Source organism: Somniosus microcephalus, chromosome 12 (assembly GCF_052327205.1).
Source record: "Somniosus microcephalus isolate GS21.2 chromosome 12, FLI_Smic_1.0, whole genome shotgun sequence".
NCBI classification, from domain to species: Eukaryota; Metazoa; Chordata; class Chondrichthyes; order Squaliformes; family Somniosidae; genus Somniosus; species Somniosus microcephalus.
In genome coordinates this window covers 87,837,188-87,850,509 of record NC_140998.1, presented here as the reverse complement: position 1 = coordinate 87,850,509, position 13,322 = coordinate 87,837,188, and the positions used below count along the sequence as shown (strand labels likewise).

General features: G+C 41.9%; 1 protein-coding gene across 1 annotated transcript in view; it reads right to left on the bottom strand.

Annotated features, from left to right (window-relative positions):
• daam1a (dishevelled associated activator of morphogenesis 1a) overlaps positions 1-13,322 on the bottom strand; it is a 265,075-nt gene that overhangs the window by 191,701 nt on the left and 60,052 nt on the right. Inside the window, exon 3 of the mRNA XM_086003291.1 lies at positions 3,728-3,957. Within this exon, the coding sequence (XP_085859417.1) occupies positions 3,728-3,916 (189 nt within the window). The 5' untranslated portion in view covers positions 3,917-3,957. The remainder of the gene's footprint in view (positions 1-3,727; positions 3,958-13,322) is intronic.

Sequence of the window (13,322 nt, the reverse complement as noted above, 5' to 3'; positions counted from 1 at the left end):
GGGTGTCCTTGTACACGAATCACTGAACATTAACATGCAGGTACAGCAAGCAATTAGGAAAGCAAATGGTATGTTGGCCTTTATTAAAAGAGGATTTGAGTATAAGAGTAAAGATGTCTTACTGCAGTTTTGGTCTCCTTACCTAAGGAAGGATATACTTGCATAGAGGGAGTGCAACGAAGGTTCACCAGACTGGTTTCTGGGATGGGGGGGGATTGTCCTATGAGGAGAGATCGCAAAGACAAGGCCTATATTCTCTAGAGTTTAGAAGAATGAGAGGTGATCACATTGAAACATACAAAATTCTTACAGGACTTGACAGGGTAGATGCAGGCAGGATGTTTCCCCTGGCTGGGGAGTCTCAGAATAAGGGGTCGGCCATTTAGGACTGAGATGAGGAGAAGTTTCTTCACTCAGAGCGTAGTGAATCTTTGGAATTCTCTACTCCAGAGGGCTGTGGAGGCTTAGTCGTTGAGTATATTCAAGACTGAGATTGATAGATTTTTGAATATTAAGGGAATCAAGGGATATGGGGATAGTGCAGGAAAGTGGAGGAGGTGGTAGAAGATCAGCCATGATCTTACTGAATGGAGGAGCAGGTTCGAAGGGCCAAATGGCCTACTCCTGCTCCTATTTCTTATGTAGGTACTTATCCAATTCCCTTTTGAAAGCCATGATCGAGTCTGCCTCCACCACCCTTTCAGGCGGTGCATTCCAGATCCTAACCACTCGCTGTGTAAAAAAAATATTCCTCATGTCGCCTTTGGTTCTTCTGCCAATCAGCTTAAATCTGTGTCCTCTGGTTCTCGACCCTTCCGCCAATGGGAACAGTTTCTCTCTACTGTCTAGACACCTCATGATTTTGGACGCCTCTATCAAATCTTCTCTCAACCTTCTCTGCTCTAAGGAGAGCAACCCCAGCTTCTCCAGTCTATCCACGTAACTGAAGTCCTTCATCCCTGGAATCATTCTCATAGATCTTTTCTGCACCCTCTCTAAGGCCTTCACATCCTTCCTAAAGTGCAGTGCCCAGAATTGGACACAATATTCCAGTTGAGGCCAAACCAGTGTTTTATAAAGGTTCATCATAACTTCCTTGCTTTTGTACTCTATGCCTCTATACATGAAGCCCAGGATCCCGCATGCTTTTTTAACTGCTTTCTCAACCTTCAACGATTTGTGCACATATATCCCTAGGTCTCTGTGTTCATGCACCCCAATTAGGATTGTACCCTTCAGTTTATATTGCCTCTCCTCATTCTTCCTACCAAAATTTCATCTGCCACGTGTCCGCCCATTTCACCAGCCTGTCTACATCTTCTTGAAGTCTATCACTATCCTCCTCACTGTTCACTATAATTCCAAGTTTTGTGTCATCTGCAAATTTTGAAATTGTGCCCTGTGCACCAAAGTCCAAGGTCATTACTATATATCAAGAAAAGCAGTGGTCCTAGTACCGACCCCTGGGGAACACCACTGTATTCCTTTCTCCAGTCCAAAAAATAACTGTTCACCACTGCTCTCCATTTCCTGTCACTTAGCCAATTTCGTATCCATGCTGCCACTGTCCCTTTTATTCCATGGGCTTCAACTTTGCTGGCAAGCCTATTATGTGGCACTTTATCAAATGCCTTTTGGAAGTCCATATACACGTCAACTGCATAGCCCTCATCAACCCTCTCTGTTACCGCATCAAAAAACTCAATCAAGTTAGTTAAACACGATTTGCCTTTAACAAATCCGTGCTGGCTTTCCTTAATTAATCCACAGTTGTCCAAGTGACTTATTTCTAAAAGCTTCCCCACTACTGAGGTTAAACTGACTGGCCTGTAGTTGCTGGGTTTATCCTTGCACCCTTTTTTGAACAAGGGTGTAACATTTGCAATTCTCCAGTCCTCTGGCACCACCACCCGTATCCAAGGAGGATTGGAAGATTATGATTAGTACCTCCGCGATTTCCTCCTTCGCTTCCCTCAGCATCCTGGGATGCATGAAGAACAGGCATTGGTTGCAATATAAAAGCAGATGGTGCCGAGCCTCACCAATAAAGGTACGTTTTTAAAGTTAAGACAAGATTTGGTAGTCTGCTGTACAATCATTTGCATTTGAATGATTTAAGATATTGGTTAACTTTAGCAGTTGTGATGAAGGATGGTGTGGGGCAGACTTGACGAACCAGCTGGTCTTTTCCTGCCTGTCAATTTTGTATGTTTGTAAAGTCCTGCCTTTCCCAACTTCAGAATAATGAGGGCAGGCAGTGAAAACCTGGCTCCCGTTTGCATTGCTATAGAATAGCACGAACAATGCATCCTTTGATGCAGTACAAATACGAGATTTATCATCTCTCTTTTTCTTATTTTTCTCAACATTTTGATTTTTCCTCTTGCTTTTGTTAATTTTTTTCTAGATTTTCTGTTACTCTTTGTTTTCAACACTCTCCGGATTGCAAACGAGTGCCTTTTTTTTTTTAAAACCATTTTCTCTCTGGGAAAGCCCATCTCCATGCTGTTTTGCAAGAGAAAGAAAATACCACAAAGCCACAACTCTAAACCCAGTGCAGACAGAAAACAATGATCCTCAGGTGGGAGGCTTGCAAGTAGGACCAGATCCTAGTGAGCGCCACAATATATAGCCATATAATGGGTATACTTAATCTGTACAAACAGAGCTGCTATTCTTGTCATCAACACTATCTCTACACCCACATTTGCAAGCACAGCTGAAAATAGGTACCCAAACTGGAGGTTCTGCATTCCACTGAAAGCTCCCTCTAGTCAGCAATTTCAAACCCGACACAAAGAACCATTGTAGATTTTTTAATTAAGTCCAATTTAATACGTGTATTTTTAAGAAGAGAACCCCTTCAATTATTTATTTTAAAAAAACAGAACTTTGTTTCATTGAATAAGAGAAATCTATGAGTCAGCATATTAATGATCCCTGTTTATTGTCCATCGACAGGCAACTGTTTATGTAATAAGATGCACACTACAGTGAACATTCTTATGAACTATACACAGCTCATTGCAAAAGGCGTTGTATAAAAAGCCATCTGTGGAGAATCTTACATTCTCTCTAGAATTTCAAACAATGTGATTACAACTGCAGAATTACCAGGTTAATGATGTTACAGTAACCAGATATATTTGTAGAGACTAAATGTACATTTGGTATGAAATAGAGTGCGCAGAAATGTGTATAAATTTATGCTTGGAAATGTACATATAAGCTGATCAGCACTCCTTTCACCCACCAGCCCCCCCCCCCCCCCCCCCCGGCCACATTCCTTCCTTTTGGTCTTTAGTATCTCTCATCCCATGGGAAGGAGCCAGGTGGCTTGTTTGCAGGTCTCAGCCAACATCACTGCAACACTAACATTACAAGGGATGAAAAAGTGGCATGGTTAAAAGTTCCCTAAAGTTTTACCTCTCTCCTGTCAAGAAGTTACCATCTCTTCCTAACATCTCAGCTAGGATTAGTAACTTGACACAGCAAATCAGTGGCACAAGAACAGGCGCAACAAGCACATATTTTATTAATTTCTAGTCATCAACACAAACACAATTATTCCTATTTTATGCAAGCCTTTACTTTTTCCACAGATTTCTTTGGAACAGGATTTCACAACAATTATGAACTCACACAGAAACTGGCATAAGTCATTGATGTGCAGCTTAAAATGAAGGTTAATGTTCAAATACACTGCTTGTGAAGACAATGTACATACCACAAGTTCAGTGAACATGATATCCAGTTCTTCAGGAGGAGGCATGGGCAATGCTGGCTCCATTGTCTGCAACGCAAAATTGCTGTCATTTCTTAGTCTGTACGTGATCTCTGGGTGGTCACTTCCTCGAAAGCAGCAGAATATGAAGGAAAGACCCCGACTACTTCTCTTTCGAGGGGCCATGTTCATAATTCTTTATTTACTTGTCACAGCTAATGGCTCCTGCAGAACTGAAGAGAGACAATAGCACTTAGTATAGAAAGAGCTAAACTCAAACTTCAGTGAAGTGTACATAGATTACAACATTCAGCATGTATTAACACTGTTAGTTTCCTCCTGCAAACATTCTAAATATTCTGCACACTCAATTTACACAAGAGAATCCACCAGTGTAATTTTAATTTTAATTCAACCTTTTGAAAACTAGAATTAATAATGGTTGTCCTTGAGTAATAAATGTTCTTTTCACTACAAGGTACTCGAGACATGTTTGGAGGAGCAATTTCAGTATTTAAAATAGCACTAACATAGTCACATCAGCTTCCACATATGTCAAGCAGCATACTTAGCTACGAAGTATTTCAATTTAGTACAACCATTGATAGAAACAGACAAGGCTGTTCCAGTGCCTATCTGCCAACACAGCATGACAAAAAGGTTTGCAATTTAGATAAATTTAGATTTCTGAGAGAGGATATGAACATATCCTGGTAGCCCATTTGGATGAAGAATAGTTCACAATGGGACTAGTAATCGGAGCAGAACAGGAACACAACTTTGAATGAGCAAAAATTTGACATCAATACTATATCCACCAACTGTTTTCCATAGTGTCGTACCAACTAACAGTCAGATATTTTAGGTCATGATTCTATTGCAAAATTTTCAGCAGTTATAATTGCTGTAAACTTGCTATGATTTGAGGCTTGCATTTCAAATGGAATTTATTGAATGTTTGACTTCCACACAAGTCATTGGACCTTCCCCCCCACCCCCCTACAAACCCTGTACAGTTGAGAGTGTAATGTGCACCAAAACATTTCAAGACAAGGGAGGGAAGGAAAAGAATGGTTCTTGTATAACCAAATGCGTTTTGGGGTATGTGTCTTACAAACATGCCACACCAATGTCGAAAATAAACAGTTCATTAGTAGATTTCAAACGTGTGTGGTGAATGCATATGGTTTTATTTTAGTAGAACTGCATTGTTCGGGCACTTAAGCTACAAAGTAGATTCAGTTTCATACAAGACTCAAATTTGTAAAGACAAACAATTCAGTCCCCAACTCAAAATATAATAGTCTAAAAAAAAAATCAGGAATAATTGTGTTACATATATGAGCACTTTTAAGAGATCAGAACCACAGGCAGTACAGTATTTATAATTAGTCACTACACAGTGTAACTTTGGCATAAAATTACATTATTCAAAAAAAGCAAAAGAAATTAGACAATTTTTAGTTTGTAATATAAAAACTTGCTCAACGTATTCCAAAAATTTTACAACAGTAACATTTACAGTCTACAGGAGTAAGAGAAATATGTTGGTGTTCTTTTGCTTGATTTCTAGATAAAATATGTAAATCTAGAATCGGGACCCCAACTAACTTCTTGCATTGAAGCCGATTGGCACCGACGATGGATACAGTGCAAACGCAGCCTATGTGGTTGCAGTCAAAATGCACAAGTCTCTTATGTGAGGAATTATAACAAAGCAAACTAAGCCAAGAAATAAGTTAGAAATTTACCATTTTTTTAACCCTTTTACAAGGCAGAGGAAGCAAGCTGCCTTGCAGTAAAAATCATTACATCTTTTGCTGCTTTTTCGATTAAAAAGCTATCCACCCTGAGGTTTTGAACTTGGATTTGTATTTGTTTTGCAGCATCTGCTGAAAATATGGTGCCACAATGCAGCTCCAGTTGGTCTCATTACATTTTTCTGTTCTGTTGTGCAAACGGATATTTTAGTTGCTATATGTTAACTAGCTGGTTAGCACGTACTGTGCAAGTAATATTAAGCAATGTAATTGGGTTTCCTCTGATCTTTTGGACCCTTTGCAATCTTGCATGAAGCTAGAATTTGAACATCTCCATCTGTACTTAAAGTATTTGGACTTTCAGAAGGCTTTTGATAAGGTCTCGCATAAGAAATTAGTGTGTAAAGTTAAGGCACATGGGATTGGGGGCAAGGTATTGACTTGGATAGAGAACTGGTTAGCAGACAGAAAGCAAAGAGTTGGAATAAACGGGTCTTTTTCCGAGTGGCAGGCAGTGACTAGTGGGGTACCGCAGGGATCGGTCCTTGGACCCCAGCTATTCACAATATATATTAATGATCTAGACAAGGGAACTAGATGTAATATCTCCAAGTTTGCAGACGACACAAAGCTGGGTGGGCATGTGTGCTGTGAGGAGGATGCCGAGAAACTCCAGGATGGTTTGGACAGATTGGGCAGAAGCATGGCAGATGCAATATAACGTGGATAAATGTGAGGTTATCCACTTTGGTGTCAAAAACAGGAAGGCAGATTATAATCTGAATGGCAATAGATTGGGAGAAGGGGAAGTGCAACGAGACCTGGGTGTCCTTGTGCACCAGTCGCTGAAGGTAAGCATGCAGGTGCAGCAGGCGGTTAAGAAGGCAAATGGTATGTTGGCCTTCGTAGCGAGAGGGTTTGAGTACAGGAACAAGGATGTCTTGCTGCAGTTGTACAGGGCCTTGGTGAGACCACATCTTGAATATTGTGTGCAGTTTTGCTCGCCTTATCTGAGGAAGGATGTTCTTGCCATGGAAGGAGTTCAGCGAAGATTCACCAGGCTGATACCTGGGATGGCAGGAATGATGTGTGAGGAGAGATTGGGTCGATTGGGCTTATACTCGCTGGAGTTTAGAAGAATGAGAGGGGATCTCATTGAAACTTATAAAATTCTGACAGGACTGGACAGACTAGATGCAGGAAGAATGTTCCCGATGGCCGGGGAGTCCAGAGCCAGGGGGTCACAGTCTAAGGATAAGGGGTAAGCCATTTAGGACAGAAATGGAGGAGGAATTTCTTCACCCAGAGTGGTGAACCTGTGGAATTCTCTACCACAGAAGGCAGTAGAAGCCAATTCATTAAATATATTCAAGAAGGAGTTAGATATATTTCTTAAGGCTAAAGGGATCAAGGGATATGGGGAGAAAACAGGGACAGGGTACTGAATTTGGATGATCAGCCATGATCTCATTGAATGGCGGAGCAGGCTCGAGGGGCCGAATGGCCTACTCCTGCTCCTATCTTCTATGTTTCTTTATACAACTTTTAATCTAATTATTTAACTAGCTGTTGAGTTCCTGTTTAAAAGAAATGCAATTCCATATTTCTACTACAAAATCCAGCCTCTATTGTTACTGGAGGCATTATTACATATTTATACCATTCAATATTTGACTCCATATCACATTTAGTAATAACCCTAAAGTTACGGAGTTCCTTTGTAAAGATTTGTCAATTTCACATTCTCATTTAAAATTCAAGAAACCTGTGCTTCGCAGTTGACTTGGGAGAAAGCATTCTCATCAAACTGGCTATTAATTACAGGGGAACCTTAGTGATCTCCAGTAATCTCTGCTTGGCGCATAAATGAAAACTAGCAGATAATCGAGAATCCCAAATATTGGGCTCCACTTACCACAATAGCTTTGACACAGGAATGACAAAGAATAAAATTAATTTAACTTTTCTTGGACTGTGAGGTTGATTTATGTTACACTGGAGGATACTGGCATCAGCAGGCTGTACAATGCGACAACTTTCCACACTTTGTTCTGCCATTGATAATTAGAATGAGGATAACTAATAGTGATAACTACCACCCCACCAAAATGGAGGTTCCAGTATACTACAATAAATTAAGATGCCTCTAAATTAAAAAAAGTTACAGAAATTCAGCTGCACAAGCTATTGTGCTAAAACGCTGAGAAATAAGAACATAAGAAATAAGAGCAGGAGTAGGCCATGTGGCCCCTCGAGCCAGCTCTGCCATTCAATAAGATCATGGCTGATCATCGACCTAAACTCCACTTTTCCGCCCAATCTCCATATGCCTCGATTCCCCTAGAGTCCAAAAATCTATCTATCCCAGCCTTGAATATACTCAAAGACTCAGCATTCACAGCCCTCTGGGGCAGAGAATTCCAAAGATTCACAACCCTCCGAGTGAAGAAATTCCTCCTCATCTCAGTCTTAAATGGTCACCCCCTTATCCTGAGACTATGCCCCCTAGTTCTAGACACTCCAGCCAGGGGAAACAACATCTCAGCATCTACCCGGTCAATCCCCTTCAAAATCTTGTATGTTTCAATGAGATCACCTCTCATTCTTCTAAACTCCAGAGAGTATCGGCCTATTCTACACAATCTCTCATCATACGAGAGCCCTCTCATCCCAGGAATCAATCTAGTGTTCTGACGAAAGGTCATCGACCTGAAACGTTAACTCCGTTTCTCTCTCCACTGATGCTGCCTGGCCTGCTGAGTTTTTCCAGCGTTTCCTGTTGTTATTTTGGATTTCCAGCATCCGCAGTATTTTGCTATCAATCTAGTGAACCTTTGTTGCACTGCAAGTATATCCTTCTTTAGATAAGGAGACCAGAACTGTGCACAGTGCTCCAGGTGTGGTCTCACTAGGGTTGCGAAGGGGTGGAAAGTTTCCGGTAAATTTCCAGAAATTTTCCACGGGAAGTTTAGCTTGGGAATATTAGCCAAAAAAGCACATACAGTACAAGCATAATATTGGTTTTTTTTTGTATTTTATATTTTTTTCCCCCCACAGGTCCTCTCTTAAATTTCTAACAGAGATGGAATCTTAATTATTAAGGAATTTCTTAATCAATATATGTTTATCTTCTTACTTGGCTTGTTTTTATAATTACAAGTTTTGTGTGTGACTGTGAACAACTGTGTCCTGATTGGTTGGATGAGTGGATGAGCGATTAGCCCCCTCTATTGGTGATCCCACCTTCATCAGTGGCCTCAATGAAATGGGTCACTTTTTGGGAATACGCATACAAAGGTGTGCAACAGGCTGACTAACAAGAGAGTGGAGAAACTGGTGGCTATCCGGGTGAACCTACAACTTATTGAGCCAGATACAGAAGTGTCCACCACACAGCTAGACAGTGACACAGAGGAGGAGCAATGATGAGTAGAAGACTCAGACAAAATAAGGACAAATTACAGGCTAAATAAGCTGACGCTCGTTTTATTTTATTTTAGATGGGTTTATTTTGTGGGGGTTCAATAAAGTTCAAAATTATAACCTAAATAAAGTTTTGAAAGCCTGTTTTTATTTGTATGGAACAGTATGTCTATTTTGATGACAAAGATAATATAAGGGTCAGAGACAAAAACCATTAGTGTGCAAAAAACTCAAAATTCCCATGGAAAGTTTCCTCTTGAAAATTCCCAGAATTTTGCAACCCTAGGTCTCACCAAGACCCTGTACAATTGTAGCAAGACTTCCTTACTCTTATATTCCAACCCCCTTGCAATAAAGGCCAACATGCCATCTGTCTTCCTTATTGCTTGCTGTACCTGCATGCTAGCTTTCTGTGTTTCTTGCAGGAGGACACCCAAATCTCTCTGAACACCAATGATGGGATGGAAATTTACATCCTCATTTCCACACTGGTTTTTGACCTGTGCAGTGCCCGAGAAATGTCGGCAGGCAAGTTGCATCAGGACAATTCCTTAAGATTAAGAGCAACAATGGCAGAGGCCTGGTAACAGGTTACAGATCTGCCCTCTAGGCCAAGCCATGACTTATAGCGTGGTAATATGGAGCTTGAACCAGCAGACAAGCTGAACACTCGAGACAGTCATTAGACCTGGGAGCTTTGAATTCAATTCACTCCAGAACTTGTCATGGTAAGCTGTATGTTCTAATGACACTCTTGCTTTATACCCACACCATCCAATTTCAAGGTATATATTAATTCAGATGCTGAGCACCGTCAGGCACAGCAGTTCCTCCAAGCCAATTTTCCCAATTAAGTCGTCAGCACTCAGTATTTGAAGAAAAAGTTAAAACCAATGAGATGTAAAAAGCTTTTGAGAATCATATCAACAACACTCGTACTCAACGAAATAAAACATTTTCTAAGGCATCAGAAGTCAATTTCTGAGAAGTTGTGAAGAAAGTGGCGGGTGGAAGAGTTGCAAGAAGAATATTAAATACAGTAATACGCTTTTCCTATTACCATAGACAGATTCAACAACTTGCCTCGTTAAATACAGAAAACCAGAAACACAAAGACCAGGCAAGTCAATGCCTATCAAATATAAAATAGACCAGCAGAATGTGCTCAATTAAAACTGCAGTACTCAACCATGAGACATTGGTGGTTATGTGAAACTAGAACATTATTAAAATGAGTGGCACGCGTTTTAACATGCGATTATATCACTCAGTGGGGCTATGACTCAAACTGTAATACGACTAACTGAAGTGAAAAAAACTCTTCAGTTTCACGTATAGCAAATTAAAACAAACCACATGAAACTTCTAGCAGGCATTATATTTGATAGGCCCTAACTCCACATACAGTGGAACTCACTATATCGTAACAATTTATAGGGAAACAATTTGTTTCTGAATTCAGTTACTATGTCATTAAATGCGATAAAATACCATTATAAGTTACGAGTAATTTATTGGGAAACCAAGTGCGAAGCCGCAACAGAATGCATCAAAGAGACTAATACCTCCACTTACAAAGCAGTAATCTCCATCTATAATTAGAAGTCTGTTGTTTGCAGTTTTTAAAAAAAAAGCATTCAAACCAAGTTCAGCTATCAATCTCAGCATTGCACTTTTGTGATGTATTCAGTTTCAGGTCATGTTTTATCTTGAAGCAGATAATGCAGCACGTTCTTTGGATTGCAGAGGCTTTGAATCATCATTCTTTCAATCAATGTTGAGAATGTCGCTCAACTTGAGTTGTTAATTTAAATATATATCTGGTCGCCTCCAGTCCAGCTCCAAGGTCATCCCATCCTCTGTCATCGAATTACAGTATGCAGACAGCGCTTGCGTCTGCGCTCACTCGGAGGTCGAACTCCAAACCATCGTCAACACCTTCACCGATGCGTACGAGAGCATGGGCCTTACACTAAACATCCGCAAGACAAAGGTCCTCTACCAACCTGCCCCCGCCACACAGTACTGCCCCCTGATTATCAAAATCCACGACAAGGCCTTGGACAATGTGGACCACTTTCCATACCTTGGGAGCCTACTGTCAACAAGGGCAGACGTCGACGACGAAGTCCAACACCGCCTTCAGTGTGCCAGTGCAGCCTTCGGTCGCCTGAGGAAGAGACTGTTTGAAGACCAGGACCTCAAACCCAGCACGAAGCTCATGGTCTACAGAATTAAACTACCTGCTGTCCAGGATATCTACCCCGAGGAGGTGACGGGGGAAGGCCCCGAGAATCATTAAAGACGCGAGCCACCCCAGCCACAACCTCTTCGCCCTGCTCCCGTCCGGTAAGAGATACCGAAGCATACGGTCTCGTACCAGCAGGTTTTGAAACAGCTTCTACCCCCAGGCCATAAGACTCATGAACGTATAATTTATTATTTATTACTGTTGTTTTATTTATTATTACTGTATTTCTATTAGTATTTTTTATCATTGTTATGCCATATTTATTCCAATGTTGGGAGACTTGTAAAAATCAACATTTCATTGTGCAGTGCACACGTCTGCTGCATATATGACAAATAAAATTGAATTGAATTGAATTGAGCAGCAGTGATACCCGCCCTGCTGTATGCCTCAGAGACATGGACCATGTACAGCAGGGCACCTCAAAGCACTAGAGAAGTACCACCAACGCTGCCTCCACAAGATCCTGCAAATCCATTGGCAGGATTGGCACACCGTCAGCGTTCTTGCTCAGGCCAACATCCCCAGCATCGAAGCTTTGACCACGCTCAATCAGCTCCGATGGACGGGTCACATTGTCCGCATGCCCGATATGAGACTCCCAAAACAAGCGCTCTACTCGGAACTCCGACACGGCAAGAGAGCCCCAGGTGGGCAGAGGAAATGCTTCAAGGACACCCTCAAAGCCTCCTTGAAAAAGTGTAACATCCCCACCGACACCTGGGAATCCCTGGCCCAAGACCGCACAAAGTGGAGGAGAAGCATCCGGGAAGGTGCCGAACACCTCGAGTCTCTTCGCCGAGAGCAAGCAGAAGCCAAGCGCAGGCAGCGCACGTCAACCCAAGCACCCCACCCACCCGCCCCTTCAACCACCATCTGCCCCACCTGTGACAGAGACTGTAGGTCCTGCATTGGACTCATCAGTCACCCGAGAACTCATTTTTAAAGGTGGAAGCAAGTCATCCTCGGTTCCGAGGGGCTGCCTAAGATGATGATATCTGGTCCCAAAGGAGTTTTTTTTTTATATAAAAGAAATTGTCAGTAATACCCAGCCAGGTCCCAACAACAAAACTCTTGCTTAGTTTAAAATTTCATCCACAGACAGGTTAAATTTCATTATTCACCTGCAAAGAATAATTCACTTTTACTACAATTGTCTACTCCTGTGCCACCTCAACAGGTTCCCGAGATCATGTTACACAGATATCTGGAAACAACAGAAAAAGCTGGAAATGCCCTGCAGGTTTGTGGCAGCCGACGTTCCAGGTCAAAGACTCTACCTCAGGACATTTTGTTACACAGATATTTGTTGTGGGCAAAATCTAAGTTCAATTACCACAAAGAACTTTTTTGCATAACTAGCAAATCTCCTATGGTGCTATTCAAGTAAGCTAGCAGCTATGCTTAACTGTGATGCCTACAGCAAGAGTAGTGTTATATGCAAGATTTTAATATACTGTATACAGATTTACAATTGTAAATCTTTACTTTCGACTGCATCTATCCATGCTGGCGCCTCCCAAATCCATGCTCATCTTTCCCAGAACTCCATGTTTGAATCCCTCCAATTAAGTTTCTGCCCCTGCCACAGTACTGAAACAGCTCTCATCAAAGTCACAAATGACATCCTATGTGACTGTAGTAAACTATCCCTCCTCGTCCTTCTCTACTTGTCTGCATGGTTGACCGGTCAACCTGTTTGACATGGTTGAGCGCACCATCCTCCTCCAACGCCTCTCCTCCGTCGTGCAGCTGGGTGGGGCTGTGCTCTCCTGGTTCCATTGCTATCTATCCAGTCGGAGCCAGAGAATCACCTGCAATGGCTTCTCTTCCTGCTCCGTTACCTCTGGTGTCCCCCAAGGATCTACCCTTGGTCCCCTCCTATTTCTCAGCTACACACTGCCCCTTGGCAACATCATCCAGAAACAGGACGTCAGGTTCCACACGTACACTAACAGCACCCAGCTCTACCTCACTACCACTTCTCTCGACCCCTCCACTGTCTCTAAATGGTCAGACTGCTTGTCAGACATCCAGTACTGGATGAGCAGAAATTTCCTCCAACTAAATAGTGGAAAGACCGAGCTATTGTCCTCAGTCCCCACCACAAACTCCGTTCCCTAACCACCGACTCAAACTCTCTCCCTGGCAACTGTCGGAGGCT